This window comes from Lutjanus erythropterus, chromosome 18 (assembly GCF_056507025.1).
Source record: "Lutjanus erythropterus isolate fLutEry1 chromosome 18, fLutEry1.hap2, whole genome shotgun sequence".
Taxonomy (NCBI): Eukaryota; Metazoa; Chordata; class Actinopteri; order Lutjaniformes; family Lutjanidae; genus Lutjanus; species Lutjanus erythropterus.
This window is the reverse complement of record NC_139334.1, coordinates 17,567,800-17,587,406: the sequence shown is the minus strand read 5'-3', so window position 1 is coordinate 17,587,406 and position 19,607 is coordinate 17,567,800. Positions and strand designations below refer to the sequence as shown.

General features: G+C 43.0%; 1 protein-coding gene across 8 annotated transcripts in view; it reads right to left on the bottom strand.

Annotated features, from left to right (window-relative positions):
• Positions 1 to 19,607, bottom strand: part of meis2a (Meis homeobox 2a) — a 109,807-nt gene that overhangs the window by 31,471 nt on the left and 58,729 nt on the right. For all 8 annotated transcript variants that reach the window (XM_084742390.1, XM_084742394.1, XM_084742391.1 and 5 more), the window contains one exon: positions 4,406 to 4,482. In XM_084742390.1, coding sequence (XP_084598516.1) covers positions 4,406 to 4,482 — 77 coding nt within the window. The remainder of the gene's footprint in view (positions 1 to 4,405; positions 4,483 to 19,607) is intronic.

Here is a 19,607-nt window from a genome sequence, read left to right as displayed (position 1 = left end):
CTCATTGTATTCCTTTCTGCCGCTAATTAGAGCCTCTCCCCTGTGTGTGTGTGTGTGTGTGTGTGTGTGTGTGTGTGTGTGTGTGTGTGTGTGTGTGTGTGTGTGTGTGTGTGTGTGTGTGTGTGTGTGTGCATGTATTCCCCCCTGGGCTGTAGAGAGGAGGCAGAGATGTAAAAATAGAGTGTGGCTTAGTGCCCTCTTTATTGTTATTAGTGCTCCAGTGGCACAGCAGTCAGTCATCATAGATGCCAAGAACTGACATATTCGCTGTCTGCTTCTCTGCTGTCTCTGTCTCTGCCATGGAAATGACCAACTGGCTGCCTGTGAGATGAGGGAATAATGAGGGGACGATTTCCTTCCTTTTTTTAGATGCTGTTTCTCTCAGTCATCTGTCATCGGCGTCATCTCTCAGGCCCATGTAATAATCCTGTGTGTTATGTGTGTCATGCGTGTGTGCGTGCATTGCCGCAGTGGTAAATAACGGCAGGAGAGTCGGCGCGTGTGTGTTTATGGCAGTGAGTGAGAGCACATCGTGCTGGGTCTGACGCTGAGACATGAAAGGATTCGGTCAGGCCCCATTTAGCCCAGACTGATAGCAGGACACCAGGAGCTGCTGAGGCAGGCAAATACACTGCCAGATACTGTAAACTGTAAACGCTTCTCCCGCGAACAGACACCTGAGTCTGCCGTTTCACCTACTTCATTATCCCACAATGCCATGTGTGACATGGCCCTCACCTTTTTACCCCGCAATCTTAAACAAATGCAATTACATGTCGGACCACTCCCCGATTCTGTTAGCATGACGCCAGTTGTCTCGAATGTAAGCAGAGCAAACACACGACCTAATGGTCAACTAATGGTGTCCTGACACACTGTACACACATGCCATCTCTGTGCATACAGTACCTGACCATTAGTAATAATGTGCACATACACACACACGTATGCACACACAGGATACTATTAACTGGATAATCAAGTCCTCCTTCTCATCTGCTCAACACCAGTACAGTGAGACTGTGGACTTTAACCTTTTCCTTTGTTCCTTATTAACATCACACAGCTAATGGGGTGTGGGCTACAAACAGGTGAGGCTGCCAGCTAATGATACAGACTAGAAATGTGTTTTCAGAAACGTCTGATTTCTTAAGAAAACTTAAGAAGGCAATATTCCCATGCCAAGTTCTTGTTAATTTCTACAGAGGAGCAATATAAAGCATCCTGACTAGAAACATCACAAAAAGGCAGGATTAATACTGCTCAGAGCAGCATTGTACCCATCTACACAGCATCATCAGTGATATTGTGCAGGTGAGGTGCCTGCGCAGAGCCCAAAGAATACTAAAAAAGACAAGACCAGCAAGAGATACAAAAATGTTTAATCTCTTCAGCCAATCTAATCAATCAATCAAAGGAGGAACTCGAAAGGTGAAGTGTCTCCTGAGATACAGAGACAAAAGGTTTCCAGCTGGAAGTGGCCTATTATAGGGTTTGTTTTCTGTGTGTATAGGTGAGCTGCAGGTAAACGTACAGGGAGGTGTCAGTCAGAGGGAGGGTATGGTTTGGGTGGAGGGTTTGATGGGGCAAGTTGGGAGAGAGCGAGATGCACTGTCTATTGACTATCACACAGAGCACCCTTGTGCCCTCGCTGGGCTGCGATTGTGCCGGCGGACAAAGCCCTGATTCAGCACATCCTTTCCCCGAGGGAGAGCTCTGGAAACCGAAGACGGCGGCCATCCCCTCCCTCCCATTCTCCCCCCCCTCCTCTCATCCTCTGCTCCTGTCTCTCCCTCCCTCTGTCTCTATCTCCCTCTCCCTGGCCAGTAACATGGCAGCGGCCATGCATCAAAGGGAACTACAGAACAATGCAAGGGGCCAGTCAGGAATTCGAAGAGCTTTTTTTTTAAAAAAAACAAAAAAACAGGAATTTCATATGGCAGAGTTCTGTCATATCCTGGGTGGACCATCTCAGCGGCTGAACCAAAGAGACAAAGCAAGGGCACAACCCAAACAAAGTGATATTTAACTGTAGCTTACTCTCCTGCCAGGATAAACGGATAGTTTGGACTATTTGAAGTGGGCATGTTTGAGGTGAGCTACTTATTGATGGTCAGTGTATTAGCTATAGTAGATTCCAGTCGGCACACCTCCAGTTTGGAAAAGCAGAGAGAAGCAATAGCATGCAAGGCAAACACTGATTCACTGTTGACGGGGTCAACAGCAAAACATATTTTAGCCACTTAAAAAAAGGTCAATCTGAAAAATTCAGTATCAGTTTAATTTTACACTATATTTAGAATATTTTCACCGCTCAACCTTGCCGTCAGACAGCCTTTTCCAATGTGAAATTGCCCTTATATAAGTCAAATATCGGCAACCAAATCCTAAAAGCGAGATCAGTAATTTAACCTCATAGAACAAAGGAGGTGCTGCGTTGATCTGTTTGCCTGTTTGTGACTTTTGGTGCTGACGCCATCCACAGCAGTTCATTGCTTAGCTTCTGTGCTGGTTCTCTTCTCTGCTTCTCCAAACTGGGCACATGCCAATCGCCATCTAAAGCAACTAATTCGCTATTGAAGGTTATTGAGGTACCTCATATAACCTCGCACCAAAAAATCCGAACTATCCCTTTAAGCACTATGAGGGGAAAGAAAACTTCAGTATATTCCCCTTTTCTCATCTTTCCTTCACTGTAAAATAGCATGGCAGCATCCGCCAGGCGGGTTCACAACACTGTACCCGAGATAGACCTGCAGAGTCTAAGCCTCTCTAATGACTTTATTTGTGAAAATTGATTCCTGGTGTGTTTTTGTTAACACGGCTGGTGTAACATTAATACACAGCTCCATAACCAACCTGTGTATGTGTGTGTGTGTGCAGAAATAAGGTTCATGAGGATGTTACCCAGCACGAGATTCTTTCAGACCTCTTTATAAATGGATCTGAGGCATTTCAGCGCCAGGCTTGGATTTCATGGCCTCTGAGAAGGCAGGAACTCTTCCTATATCTATCTCTGTCTCTGTCTATTTCCCTCTCTCTCTCCCTCCTCGCAGGTTTGCAGACTATTTCTGCATTAATCACCATGACACAGGCAAGGCAACTCAATTTTCTGCTCCTGTAGGTAAGGTGCGTGGCGTCCCGAAACGGTGGCACGAGGCATGAAACAGGCAAGCGGGGGCTAATCTTTGGTTACTGGTGTAATTGAAATGCTATCCACACTGTAGGGTGCATTAAAGTCTGATAACAGCGGTTCCTGTGGCCAATTTAAGTAGCTTGACTTCCTTTGGCTAGAAGGGAATAAAGAAAAAGGGAGACAGAGAGAGAGCATGTCAGGACGGAGGGGGGAGGAGGGGGAGGAGGAGTGAGGGAGGGGGGGCTGATAGATAAGGCCCGACAAACCAGGCTAATTCTCCAGGCATGTTTCTCATTGTGATCCAGAAAAAATGAGAGAAAAAAATGTATCACAGAACCAAAAAATCAATTGACCCTCGGGTGGCTTGTCAGGCTGCGAGCCTGATAAACCTAAAAGCTTCGTTAATGTCGGCCTGCCTGTACCCAACAGATAGAGCACTTTGTAAATGAACCCGCTTTGATAAATATATTAAGGAAAGCTGTGAATAAAAGGCACAGACTTGTCATTTGTAAATAGAACCCCCGCTACATGGAATTAGAATGATAAAATGGGGTTCCATATAATTAAGTTTGTGTAAGACCTGAAATCCGTGCAAATACCTTGCCGGAAATTTGAAAGGAAGCTGTCAGTTCAATTAATCTGAACATCACCCTGAGAATGTACTGAACAAAATTAAGCTGCAGATAAAACCTGGGCTAGTATTTTGATAAGTAATTCCTGTATCATTTCTTTGCTTCTGTGATCATTTTATTTAATCCACCACCCCCAGTTATGTGCTAAGCCATCTACAAAGGCCCTGCTGGCCAGGCCACCGAAACCTTAATCCACCATATAGCTTGTGTTAAAAAACGGGGAGGGGGTGGAAGGCAGTTTTTGCCTTTTGTGGGGGCACCAGTGCTGGTGCTAGGTATGGTTTTTTGGATGAAGGGGTGGGGTGGGTGTGGGGGCAGCTTATGATCTCTGCCTTTTCTCCCTTAAATATATCCCACTGAATACATGTGCATCACACCACAAAGACCACTGACTTAGCCACGGAAGACCTCGCCGATAACACCGGAACATCCTGGTGGCTTACATATAATAATGTTACAAAGGTTGTCAGTGTGTGCGTCTGCGCGTGCACCTCTGCATGTGTGTCTATAAGCGATGGGGAGGGCTGTACATAAACGGTTTTCACACTTGGAGGGGAAAGGGAGGCGAAGGCTTTTGAAAATGAAAGGCAGAGCGATGCTGGTGGTGGAGATAGGACGAGCGGAAATCTTGACTCACCAGTTGTTTACTTGTAAGATGGTGAGGCCTGTGTCTTGGGCTAGCTGTTTCTTCTGCTCTTCAGAGGGGTATGGGTGCTGCGGGAGCAAACAGAGAAAGAAACACACACATGAGCCTCTTTGACACACAGATTAACATAAATATTCACGCATGTAAGCACTCATAAAGAGAAGAGGCGATGGAAAGAGAACACATGCTCCGAGTCAAGTTCCTGGCTGTTGCTTATTACTGTATGTATTCAATATGTTCCCATGTTTGTTGTATTGTGTAACCCAAGACTGCACCTTCTCGTGACCTCCACCCAACCCTGCCTCTCCCTTGCACAGTATAGACATTCACGTGTCCACCCACACATCAACATGCACACACACACACACAACTCAGTGCTAAACCTGTCAGAGCTGGCCGAACAAGTTTGTCGAAAACCGTCAAGAGTGATAACCCCTTTCTTGATGCCCACCCCCGCCCACACACAAACAACATATAGTGCATTCCGCAAATATGCAAAGGTACACACATTCTTTACTCAAGAGGAAGCACAGATACATGTGTAAAAAAGACTCAGAAATACTGGTTCAACTCCATTACTCAAGTAAACATGAAAAAGTACAGGCTGCAAAAGGCACTAGTATAAAAGTACTGCAATGTAGTGTAAAAGTAAAAAATCTTCTTGTCTTAACGTCTTTTTCATCTTGTTATGTCTCATTACATCTTTACATTGTTTTCTTATTTTCCTTCTTGTTACAGCTTTTATGTCATTTTTTGTCTTGTTTTTTTTTTTTGTCTTTTTTGTCCATGTTGTCTTGTTACATCCTTTTTCATCTCATGTCTTTTGCATGCATGATATTTTCCACTTAAGAATAAACCATGGAATCATCATCTATGTGTCCCATGCATTTAAGGTAGCATCAGTCTTAATGTTGAGAGGATGGCACGCAATGATGGAACATTTTTGAAAAGTCCCCTCCAAATGCATTAAAACAGATATTATGGTACCTCTGCGTTGAGTCTCAATTGCCACCACAATGTTTATTTTAAAATGTGGGGAGTAAAAGTAAAACATTTTAATACTAAAAATAAGTACTCAAGTAAAGTACAGACACCTGAAAACTCTACTTAAGTACAGTAACAAAACATTTGTACTTAGCTACTTCCCACTTCTGCAAATATGCACCACACACAGAAAAACAAAAACACAAACACTGACAAACAGGACTTTCAAGCAGGGCTAACACCAATCCACTGCAGTGACTGTGAATCCTTTTATAATACCAAGCACGAGAGCGAGTGGGTGCAGATTTGCAGCGAATGCATTTATCTTTCCTTGAATGTCTTGACATGTATCCTGGTAGTGGCTCCTTTCATAGAGAGCAGCTCAATACAGACTAATGCTGCAAGAACAGAATGCTGTGAAATCTCCTCCGCAGCCTCGCCAAGATTTTTACCTGAAAATTGTAATTTCTGCGACCAGGGCTGCAATGATACTATTTGTGTCAGGTCCAATCTGGAGAACATGGGCTGATATAAATGGCAGACCTTGGGCTGCCTTGCTCCCCCTGGGCCTGCTATGAAGCATGACAAAACAACAGTGATCGCTGGTGACAGATGTCTTTAAGGGCCAGATTAGGAGTCGGAGCGCACGCAAACGAAACAAATGAGACTCTATGCGTTTCATTCAGCCACTGTAAGACAGAGAGCATGCGTGCACGCAGGGTTGCACGCACACAAGCATGTGCAAACAGAAATGCACACAGGCACAAACAAACATTCATAGACGTGACACCTGCAAATCACAACACACACAAAAAACATCCTTTTACAAAGTGACACTTAAATCCTCCTCTATTTTTAGGTGGTTTCAAGCTCCATTAGCACACATTCTTCCACTCAAGGAAAAACGTAGAGTGACGTAGATGCCTTCAGACTGTGTGACTGCAAGCCACACTGTGCGACTTGAATCTAATAAAAATGGCTACGAGATCAAGTGTGATGTATGTAGACTAGAGCTGCAATGAATAATTGATTATTGATCGACTGTTACATTACATTACATTAATTGCCAACTATTTTAATAACTGATTATCATTCTGAGTAATTTTTTAAATGAAAAATGTCCAAAATCTCTGATTTCCGATTCTCAAATGTGAATATTTTCAAGTTTCTTTACTCCTCTGTGACAGTAAACTGAATATATTTGTGCTGAGGACAAAACAAGACAAGACAGAAAAAAGAGGCCAGCTTGGGATGCCAATTTTGCAAAGAGAGTTTGAGGTAATGTTTATTTGTAATATGCTAAATATGATGCGCAAGTGTATGTTCATGCTTTGGGTAGCAGACTCAGGTTGTAGCAGCATTGTGAGATGGTTATCCTAAATTTTTAACACTCAGAATTTTGTCCCAGGCTATCTTTGGTCGTTTCCAGCCTTTCCCACAGTGCAACTTTTTGGAGCCACAAGTAAAGATATCGTCCTGTTTCTCTCACCTCGGTCATCTTTCATTTGGGACAGCCCAACATTTCACACTGTATACCTGCGTATGTCAGCTCCTTTCCTCCTCCGCACTCACTGAGAAAGGAAATTTCATGACGCCGGTAATGTCTGCCCGGCTTACGTTAATTGAATTCAATTTTAACATGAAATGATAACAGTTGCTCAAGAACTATTTTCCCATTTACTGCTGAAATAATTGATGTAAGTGAGGTTTCATATCAGCAGAGACGAGGAGGATTTCTCCCACTTTCTGGTAGCAGTGCCTGTCTAAATGTGGTCTATTTTAATTAAAGGAGAGATGAAAAAAATGGTTTGAGGAATGTGCTCAATTAATAACAAACAAGGCTGAGATTGGACAAATAATGAGTACCGGCTGCAGAGAGGGATTAATCTGATTTGTACTTGTGTACGTAGTTCCTTTTAATATGCTAAAATCATTAACAAAGGAAAGATGATAATGCTTGCATAGAAATACATTTTTTGATTGCCAGGTGCTGACATTTCCTTGGCTGGAGGAAGACAGAGCAATTTCTGTTGGTTACTGAGTGTGTGTATGTGTGTGCAAATATAGTATATGTGTGTAAAGAACAGATATACATATCTAAATCCTTGTGTGTGTGTTTGTGTGTGGACAACGACATGTAATAAGAGTACAGCCTCTGTTTCTCTCCCCCTTACACTTGTGGGTTTCCTCACCGTTTTCACATTAGCTATGACCTCGGTCACCATCAAAACATGCTCTCAAATATAACAGAACACACACTCCCTCCCACTCTTTTTTATGCATGCATGCTACACAAACATGCACACACATACACAAATTGAGACGTAGCTACAGATGATGTGATACGGAGGTGTGTGGAGAAGAGCAGCAGCCTAAATTGGAAATGGGAGTGGGTCATCTACATTGTATTAAGGCTTCCTCAGCCTCTCAGGCCCAGACCCGGTCATCAATCGCCTACTGTCAGCCGGAGCGCGCTTTAGCTCGGTGATAAATACGCCGGCCAGCGGCATAGCTCGTCCAGCAGCCACCACGTAATGAATGGTTTGAACAAACAAGAAAGATGTCTCATCAAGGAGAGTGGGGACGTTAAAGCCCCCCTCGCACACAAAACCCCTGAGTAAGGAGATTTACTCTGACCACATAGACACGACACTAAAAAAAAAAAATCCTATTTCGTTCAGCTCATTCCCTCCCTCCTTGCCTTCCTGTGTCAAAATAGATCACCCCCCCCAACCCTGCAACCCCAAGACTTGCATCCACTTGCACATATGCACAATAAGCCTACATACAACCTCCCTTCATCCTCTCCTCATCTCTTTCTCTGTTGCCTGTCTTGCTGACCCCCCCCCCCCCCCCCCCCCCCCCCCTGCCACCACCACCTCCCAGATACACACACACACACACATTTTATGGCTGCAACTGCAGGCCACCCACACTTTACGTTGTGGCAGCTTTGCTTAAAGCATGGCGCTCTGAAATCTCAGCTACAGAAAATGGTGTGTGGTGGCAATGGTGACACACACACACACACACACACACACACACACACACACACACACACACACACACACACACACACACACATAGACATGAGATGTATGCCGGCATGGTGGGCCTAGTGGTGGTTACAAGGCTGCAGCAGCCGTGAAATTGGAGAACGGCTGTTTAGACCTCTGAGTAACCTCTTGATGTTAATTGCCTCAGTAAAAAAAAATATAAGTTTGTAAATCACCCAATGAGCACAAAAAAATTGTGATATGAAAAGTGGGTCGTACTTTAGTTTACAGTATACTAACAAGACATAACAAGCCGTATTTGTATTAAATTAGACAAAAAATAGAAATGTTTTTTATTAGACAATTAAAAAACACAACTATTCTCTATAACTATACTAACTAGACACCATACACCGAACTGTACACAAATAAAACGTAACAAGCCATACTTTATATCAAAGTTTAAAAAACTAGAGGGTAATTAGGGACACATTACAACAGAAATATACTATAAACTAAAGTGTATTATTTCCCACTGTTAGATCCCTTATTAGACTTTCTTTCTTTCTGTACACACTACAACAGAACTGTACTGTAAACTTAAGTGAAATCACATATCTAATAAGGGTACAACAGTGGAAAATAATACACATTAGTTTACAGTATAGTTCTGTTGCAATGTGTCTCTGATTCTGTCTAATAACTTCAAGTTTTTGTCTAATTTGATGTGTGTGGCTAGTAAGACCTAATGTCTTATTAGAGTCCTGTAAAATAAAGCGCACTTGAAAAGAGCAAACATGAGATAAATGTGTGAATAAATATTAAAACACACACAAAGGCACATAAAGGCAGCGTGCTAAATCTGTTCTAATGTATTTCTTTCTGGAGATGTCCTTCTTTACCCTCAGGGGACAGCATGACATGGTTATTTAATGGATGAAACACAAACACAGAGTAAGATCAAGGATGGTATTGATAATCTCCCCACTAGCTTTGGATTCGCTCAATATGTTCAGTTACAAACACCAAGGCCAATATCCTTAAAAGAGGATTGACCGCAAAATGTAAAACAGCCCGTCTATAAATAAGCCAGAAATGAGCAGCTTCAATTTGTTGTCCGGGGCAGCAGCACCGGTCTTCCCGATCGAAACAGCTCTGTTAATTATGCTAAAGCCTGTTAATGTGCACAAGCGAGCACTATCCTGATGTTGTCCAATTCCTACAACCTGACCTGGAAAAAACATCAACACAAACAAACGCAGGTGGATCGCATTCTGCCAGTCATTGAGAATCGAGCTGTGCGTGTGTGTGTGAGTGTGTGTGTGTGTGTGTGACCAACTGCTGGCTAAATTACAGGGTGTGATGTGCTCTGTGCTCTCTGATAGTGCTGGATGTAATGGCCCCTGTGGTTGCTGAACATTACAAGCTGAGGTAGCTTCATCATCCGCTGCGTTCGGGTCCTTAAACCCCCCCTGAGCCCAGCTTGGCGTTTCACCATATACAATAACCACATATACGGCTGGACCACCACACCTTTCTTTCGCCCACACCTACTCCTCCTATCTCCTCCTTCAACACAGAGCTTGCTATACATCAGCTTCATACTCTCTCGACACCTATTTGCTGCCGTCGTCAAATCCCACAGCACGATCATTATCCCGGCCGTTCCATTCAACCCCCACCACGTTTTCCCGCTCTGCCCCTTCCCTTTCCACTCGCCGAACCTGCAGCCCCCTTGCCTGGTGGACCCCATTGATGAATGACATCATCAGTGTGTGACATGAGTTATAGAGCCAGGTCACAAGGTTGCAGCGGCTTGCAAACCTATTCCATGCTAATGACTCGCAGGAAATCACAGGCCATTGGCTGTTTACCCCGCTGCCATGGTAACAGAAAGGGTTTGCTGATGATGATTGGTGTGATTTAGCCTGTGCTATTTTGTCACATGGATAGGGTTATTAAATAATCTAAATATATATTTTTCAGTCTATAAAAGTGTTTGTTTGTTTGTTATAAACTTAAGAAAAACTGTCAATTGCTAAACAGACATTATTGTAAACAATAACTTTTAATACTTTTATGTGTTGGGAGCTTTTGATGGGCTTTATTATGAGTTCGTGTCTAGTTTTACAGGAAATATTTTTATATCCCAGTATTTCCTTTCATATATACCTTCTTTGCATTGATTGGAATCTTATTTGTTTTTAATCAAAGTGACTGGAGGACGATAATAATATTCACTGTCAGAAATAAACGCAATCAAATATAGGAATGACATTTTTAATATGGATTCTGCATCGAGTTGGGGTAAGATTGGCACATTTTAAATATGAAGTTGCGGTTGTTAATAATGTTACAATTGGCTTCTTCTTTGACAAATGACAATGAGATTGAATGCATATCGGCATTACTGGGAGATCAAACAGATATGACAAATAAACCCAGTTGGGAGTTTTTGAATCCATCATGAGTGTTTACTATGCACAGAGCAATATCTGGCTTTTTAGCTGCAGTTTTCTGACAGATTTTGTGGTTTAAATTGAAGGATGCAGTTAATTACTTCTGTCTGGAAACATCAAATAGATTGACAATTGACAATTAAAAGAAGAGTTTCATATTTTTGAAATGACAACAAAAAGGAATCATTTTTCAAATGTATCAGTATGTATTACTCAACAAAAATATAAACACAACACTTCGTTTTTGCTCTCAGTTTTCATGAGCTGAGACTTCTTCGATGCACACAAAAGGTTTATTTCTTTTCTAAATTGTATTCATAAATTTGTTAAAAAACCATGTTAGAGCCAAACCATGAGCGCTTCTCCTTTACCAATTTTTTTCCCCAGGAGGCTAAAATCATGACCCGTCCTACTCTGCCTCTGATTGGCTACTGCTCACTGCCTTTGTTGCTTGGGTTTGTTAGGTTTAGACATACACAGTGACTGGTCAGGGTTAGAATATCTGGGTAAGCCAATCAGAAGCAGAGTAGGGTATTTGTAGTCTTATGTGAAACAGTCATAGTTCAGTGCTTAATAAGTGTATTTTTCTAAGATAAAAAATGTCCTTGGCACATCTGTGAAATAGTCATGCTGTTTAATCAGCATTGTCTTGGTGACGGACACAGATTTTAAGTTTGTGAAATAAATTTGAGAGAAATAAACATTTTCTGTGCACAGCAGAAGTCTTACATCTTTTACTTCGGCTCATGAAAAATTGGAGCAAAAACAAGCAAAGGAGCAAAAAAGTGTTGAGTTTATATTTCTGTTGAGTGTACAAAGAATTATTTGCATCAGATTACAATTATGATGAGTTTAAAATTACTAAGTAATGCAGCATTGTCATTTCAAAGATAAACTTGATTGATTTCATCAATTGTGAATGAATGACTGGTTTATTCCCAAACTTAGCTGAGCCCAAACTAAGTATACTAAATGAAGTAAAGTTGAAGTTCTTTTGAACAGTGTGTGTAAACTACAGTTACATAAATAAAAATGTTCTTTTTCCAACACTACACTCATATCCATGTCCATCTTTATCTCTATGCTCAACTTCTCTACCTCCATTGCTCTCTCTGTCTCTCCCTCCCTCCCTGTCTTTGTGTGTTTTTGGACGGGTGGAGGTGGGAGGGAGTTTTGGGTGTTTGTTTTATTTTACTGGGAACTACACTGCTTCCTGACAACAGTCTGAAAACAGGCAAGAATGCCACATGACTCAATGATTCAACCCTGCTGCTCTGCCTCTCTGTCTCTTTCAAACACACACACACACACACACACACACACACACACACACACACACACACACACACACACGGCCAACTTATAAACAGAACTCACATGATGCCAGCCTACAAACCGCACGCACTGCATGCCAACCTCCGATAACAGCAAATGAAAGTACATCCATATCTACACCTCACACCATCTGCATTCAGAACATACCACTACACTTCTGTCTCTCTCACTCCAGACTCCAGAGCCTCCACAATAAGTATAAGGGCTCTCAGTGGACTGCCCTCTGACAGTAAAACGGTGATGATTGCAAATACAAGGCGGACTGGCGAGGCCCGCGGCATCTATTATAGAGCAAAAGGGCCCCCAGTCTGTCTGTCTGCCTCTCTGACTGGCTGGCTGGCTGACTGGTTGGTTGGCAGTGCATCAGTACTACTACTGCTGTTGCTGCCATGGCCCGCCACAACAATCGCTGGCTGGGCTCCTGAAGCCAGCTCCTGGCCCTCAGCCAGCAGCCTGTTTGCTCTACACCATTAATTTATGTTCACTGGAGATGGTGCAAGGTTGTAGAGAAGCTCTACGGCATAACTGCCCCGCTCGCCTGCCAAGCTACAGTAACAGCAAAGTGGGTGAGGGGATTCGGAAGGAGGAGCGAAGAATGAATGGAGGGAGAGGGTGAGGAAGGAGTCCTGGAGGATATGCGAGATATAGGCATCTGATTGTACCAAGCTCCATGAGGCTAAATAGCAATCACTCCCACACAATCCCAATGCACCTCCAGACTTAGCGGATCGACCAAAGAAAAAAGAGAGATGCTTTTCCAAATGCTATCATGCATAATGATAATAAGGTATCACTTTTATCCAATAAAGCAAATAAAACTGGAGAAAAATGTTCATTATCTAAGCAGAAATCTGCAAAAGACTCCCAAATGAGGATCAGCTGAACTCAACCCATGGATCTATTGGAGTTTGCCAACAGTTATATATACACAAACTGTGTGTGTGCTGTGTTGTGTGGTGGACCTGGTCTCGTTTGTGGCCTGCAGCCATAGAGATGTGCCTATTTAATCGTCAGATCGAGTTCATGGCTTCTTTTTCCACCACACTGCTGCCCCTCTGCTTTCAAGAGGAGGAATACGATCCCTCCATCTTTAGAGCGGGGGCCTGGACTCCTCTCTCTCCGCTCTCTCTCTCTCATTCTGTCGATCTCTCCTTCTTTCTCCTGCCGTACTCCACAGGCCCCAGCAGCTATGCCTTTCTTGCTACGCGCTAACCCGTCTGGCCTCGTCTCGTATCCTCTCCACTCCACCTCTTCTCTTCTCTCCTCTCTTCTCATCTCATCTCGTCCCCCCTCTTTCAAAGTTTCCGCTCAAGCTTTAAGCCAGGTCCTAGAGGGCAGGAATTTGGCCTGGTTTTTCAGACCAGTCTGTTGGCTTTGTTGTGGTAACTGCCTGCTCAGGGGCACCCGGCTCTGTTCTGCTCCGCTCTCCAGCTCGCCTGATGTCAACACACAGCCACGCTCGCTACTCGCTCTCAAGAAATCTTTACAACATCTTGTTGCAATGACTAAAGCTGAGCCAAAGGATCATCCTCTTACAAAGGGGTTTTGTTCCTATTAAATTTCTTTAAGTTAAGTTTTTTTTAAATAATTGTCTAAAAATGAATTTCCTGTTCTTGGGACTGTGAGGTAATTGGTCTCCTGCCTTTGTGAGGGACTTTTAGGGCCTATAAGCGGATCATTAGAGGCCTGGTGAGTCTGTCAAAGCAGAGGACCCACCCACTTTCCCTGCGTTGGACAACCTCATATCCACACCACTTGTCACTGTTGCCAGTCATAAAGTCATTGGAAGCACACTCTACAGGCTAAAGTATACTGAACGAGCTAAGTCTCTGAATAAACATCGGCACTGCTTTAATGATCTATGTACACATTGTAAAAAAACAATGATTTTCTAAACTAACTAAACTGGGAAACGTCCTAAGAAAACCTGTAGAATAGGTTTCACCAAATCATTTTTTACCTGTAAAAAAAATCCATATTAGAACATATGAGTTCTTTTAATGTGAAACTTTTTGACATGAAAAGTTGAACAAATGTTCTGTACATAGTTCAATCAAATAAAAGAAGGTAAAATGAAAAGTGACTTTTCAAACAGAAAACGTAAAAAGAAGTGATTCAACTTAATATCTCAAGCTTATTGAGCATGTTTTCTCAAGTACAGCTGGATTATTATGATTATTTGACTAAGAAACTTTATTTGTTTTGAATCATTACATCAGTAACTCAACTTGTCTTTTCAAATTCAGTCAGTTTTAATGTTCAGGCAGTTTATTTCACAAGCAAACTTTGAAAACTTGAATCATTACAGTCAATCTAAACTTTTAAGGCACTCCAATCACTTCCTCCTCCTGACAAATACACAGTAAATACATAAATAATTATTAGGCATTTTCTGATTACACTATTCAGGCCTACTGAAGCTTACAGGCCACTTTAAAGAAATGTTGAGAAAGCACAGGGGGGCAATGACAAGACAGTAAAGCACTTACAATGTAGAGCCTGTTGATAAAGTCTGTTGGGAGAAGGACTTAATATTAACATACAGGGTCTCTTTAAGTTTATCCTCTTTCTCTGTTGTGTTCTTTAGGACTTTGTTTAACTTCCTAAGTCAAAGTAAAGTGGGGCTGATCTTCAATTGAAATAGAAACAGATTAATTTGTAGAGAGATGGACAGACCAGGGGAGAGAAAAGCGGGTGTGTTCGCTCTTCAAATAGAAGCTTCTGAGAGTTTCCACTTGACAGTTCTCCCTTTCATTGTGCATTAACTTAATGAGCATAAGTATTCAAATACACAACCAGGACCTCTTTTAGCTCTCTTTTTCTAGTCTTTCTCCCCCTCTCTGTCTCTTTAAGACTCCACATTCTCGAGAGAAAGGCCAGTACATTCTAATAGCGAGCCTCAGGACACAACAACAAGAGCACAACCACTTACAGAGGACAAACAAGAAACCCCCGGGGCCAGCTATGGAATGTCAAGCCAATTTGGAAGATATCATAGGACATTTGTAATGTCAATTTTTGTTTTCAGGTCAAAAATCAAAGGCAAACATAGTGGGTAACATTTGTCCATTACAGTGCAGGCAGGAAAACCCCCCTCCCCCGCCAAAAAACAGCTGCAGGGGACACTTCCTGTTTGCTAATGATGCTAAATGTGTTCAAGTCAACCATGTCAAATTTTCTCTCCCTCTGAATGGACAGCTGGGGTGGAAAGAAACATTTTCTTCTCTCCTCCACCATCTCCCCTTTTTCCTCTATCCTCGGCCAGTGAGAGAAGCTCTTAGGCCTATGACAGACAGACACTTCAGATCATGTCCCTGTCAGTGAGACGGAGGAGCATAGCTGATGGTAACCATAGGTGCATTCATCTGAGATCACAAGTACTTCCATGGAACAAAGCCAGCCAAGCCCTGATCAGTCACCACCCCGTCCCTACCTGTTGTGTCTGTTCTCTTTTCACTGAATACCGTTTTTTGCCTTTCAGAAATGCACGTCTTTCTGAGCTTTCCTTTCATCTAGGGGGTGTATGAGTCAAGGAGATATCTCCTGTCATTGCTCAACACCCAGGGGCGGCTGGCTGCACGGGGCTGTGTGGACTGACAAATGCCCTCAGGATCTTTCACTTTCTTAATGTTCCTCAAAGCAGAGTCGACATGTGATGGGAGTTAAAATGCCTTTGTGAAGTGCCGCCAAAAAAAAGAGAGAAGAGAAGAGAAGAGAAGAGAAGAGAAGAGAAGAGAAGAGAAGAGAAGAGAAGAGAGGAGAAGAGAAGAGAAGGAGTGGTATATAGCTTTTAGGCCTGGTTAATAGCAGCCGATCTTTAAGTGCATTCTTCCATCCTCTCCCTCGTTCTCCTTGTAGTGCTCTTAGGCTCAATCCTGCCCGGGGGCCGAGGTGACCTTTGACCTGGCTGGCCTGCCTAGCTACAGCCCTCTCGTTTGTTAGGGGCTTTATCCACTGACAAAGCAGGCAGGAAGTTGGCAGCCACCCAGCAGCCCCATGGGAGGATGACCATCAGCTAGCTCAGCTTACCGCTTATTACAGGATGGTGGGGAGCATGTGTGTGTGTTTGTGTGTGTGTGTGTGTGTCTGTCTGTGCACCAGCGTGTGTGTGTGTGTTTGTGTGTGTGTGGCTGTGTGTGTGTGTCCTTGTGCTCGCAAATACTGTATGTGTGCATGCAGGCTTGTTTATAGGCATGTTTGATTGTAGCTGCAGACGTGTATAGAGGAGCGACAAAGTTACAAATGCACTCCTAGAAATGGTGCTAACTAGAACCATAAAGGGTTCTTTAGCTTGTCCCAGTAAGAGAACTTTTTTTTATTCCTGATAGAACCCTGGAACCTTTTCAGAGAGTTCTACGCAGAACCCAACAAAAAGGGTTGGACCTAGAACTGTGAAAGGTTTCATCCAAAGCCACTATATGAGGTTCAGCAGAGAACTCTTCTATGGTATAATAGTTCTCTCTCTATCCAGAAACCTTCCCACCTTATTACAAGAATCTACCCAGGGGGTTCTACTGAGAACATTCTTAAATTTCAAAAGTTTTATCTAGAACACACTAAGAGAAGAACCTTTTATATTAAAAGGGTTTATCTTCTACAGAGAACCATTCTAAGGTCCAATGGTTCCACCCAGAACCCTCTCTGGGAGATCTATCCAGAAACCTTTCCAATGCTTACAAGAACCCAATCACAGGGTTCCACAGAGATCTTTTTATACGCCAAGGGAATTTATCTAGAAGGGTCTACAGAGAACCTTTCCATCTTCTAAGGGTGCAAAGAAGAACTCACCCAGAGGGTTCTACTGCACACCCTTTTAGATTCTTAGAGTTTTATCTAAAACACACTCAGGGAATTCTACCAAGAACCTCTTTATATTCCAAATGTTTTATCATGAACACAGTCAGTATCAAGAACCTTTTTTATATTCTAAGAGTTTTATCTAGAACACATCCAGGAGGTTCTACTGAGAACCCTTTTATATTCCAAGGGTTTAATTTACAATTCACCCGGGCGCTTCTGTGGTCCAAAAGGTTCTTCAGAAGCAGATAATTCTGACTAGAATCTCATCACCTTTTGTAAGAACCCTTTTAGAACCCTCATTTCTAAGAGTGTGTGGCTGACCTTTTTTTTGTGCCGACATTTATTATTTTTTTTTTGCTATGCTAGCTAATGACACGCAAAGAATAAGCCTGGAAGCTACAAACGTCCCTGTCTCCAAGCTAACCCGATCAGCTACGCATGTTAGCAACAATCAGGCAACCTTCCAGCCACTGGACTCAGGGGACCCCAGCACACTTCAGTCTCTCACTGCTCTCTCCTCCTCCTCCTCCTCCTGCTCTCTGCAGCCTGTTCATCAGAGCGCTCAGAACAGCTCACTAAAACATTATATCATAAGACACTCCAGTTTCACTCTCGCCACTCCATAAAAGTCAGGTAATTCATACTTCATTTATATACCTTCCCATTAATAAAGCTGATGAACTTTTACTCCTTAAATCTAATGGGCCATTTTGCCATGACTGCCAGCGCTCGCCGTTTTTTCCGTCTGTCTCTCCTCTTCCTTCTACTCCACTGGTGCTAATCCACAGTCACTCACGTACAGTGTTTTTATGGGTGAAGGGAGAAAGAGACGGATTTAGAGATTTTTGAGGCTTTTGACTGACCTCCGCCACAGACAAGCAGTGACACGTACCGTATGGTGATTTGTGGCTTTTGGTGGTTCTCTCTACCTCTGTCTATCTGGGTGCAACAGAGGGTCATTGACCTGCGGGCCTAAAGCAAGGCATGATGGCTCCCCAGCTCGGAGGCTGTTGACAAGCGTCTGTGTTCTTTTCAACAACTCGTTGAACCACCCCCCCTCTACCCTTTCCCTTCTCAGGAATGTAACACAACCGCTCACTGAGGTAACCCAAGCCCCTCCCCTTCTCCCATCCTTCATTTACAGAAAGAGAAAGAGAGTGAAAGCAAGACCAACTGGGGGTGTTAGACAGCTGTCCCCCCCATCTCCCCCATCTAACTCTTGCTCCCTCTCTATTTCTCTTCCTCTCTTTTAGATTTGCTCCTAGCCCACTGCCTGCGGAATAATTAATGATGCAATTGAGCCAAGGAGAGGACTCTGACCAGCAGGGGCCGTTCCTGAATGCCCGTGTAGCCGTTTTTATGGAAGACCGGAAAATAGAAAGAGAGAAAGACACGGGGAGACAGATAGGCAGAGGAAGAGAAAGACATAAAACAGTCAGAGAGTGAGAGAAAGAGATTGTTAATAGTCTGTTCCCCCAACAAGCCTTAACTCAGTCTTCCTCTCTGTTTTCGTCTAATCCTCCTCCTGCCCCATCCCCCCATCTCCTCTCCTCTCCTCTTCTCTCCATCCTGATGGCGGGATCGGGGGGCCTGACCTGTCTGGTGATTGATGGTAATGTCTCAGGAAGTCATTTTCCCCGACAGCACCCCGCCGCCTTTCACCAGGCCTGGTGCAGAGGTGAGCCCATCACATGGACGCTTTTAACTCTTTGCTCACTATACGCCCAGGTCTCTCTGACCCGTCTATCTCACACGCCACCCGAACTTCTCCCTCCACACTGTAACCCACGCCAACCATGGGCATATATACGCCAAATGTACGTCAACACTGCCGCCATTTTGGCCAAGACTGGCCTCTAAACACATTCACGTAAATGGATAAAAAGCACTTAAATGTTACATTTCTCAACCAATTTCAATTTGGGTGACTAGGTGTCCTGAAAAATTCAGGACTGTGCTGAATTACAGGCAGTTGTCCCAAATCCTGGCCTGTTTGTCCTAAATATTAACCTGTATAATAAAAGATACAACATATGAAATCACTTATGTAGGCTATAATTCCTGCTTTTTTTAAACTGAAAAATATGTACTATATGAATATTATTTATGTGTTTTCACTTGTGTATTGCACTGATTAGGGTATCATAAATAATGAATTGTTGATGTCATATGACCTGTTTTAAACCAGATGACAGAGAGTGCAGCTGCCACTGTAGGAGGAATCTGTGATAAAATATATATATATATATATATACCTGTATTTTCTTACTTTTCTCATTATTTTGCTGCACTTGGGACACTTTACTAACCCAAATGTTGGTATTTGATGTCTTGGGAATGATCAACTATCTTTCTGGTGCATTTAGGAACAGCTCGGACAAATCTTACTGATTTTTCCTTATGATATTGCTGCATTCTCCAGCTGGCAACACTGCTTCTGACACCATTGCAAGGGTGAGAAAGTTGGTGAGTCTATAGAACAATTCTGCCATAAAAAGCAGGATTAAAAAAGTTTGCAGAACAGTGAAAACAAAGGCATCTTGGCAAAAAAAAGCACAGGCCATCTTGAAGTGGATCTGCCAAGTGGCCCCTAATTCAGGTTGCTGGGGATGGATCCCC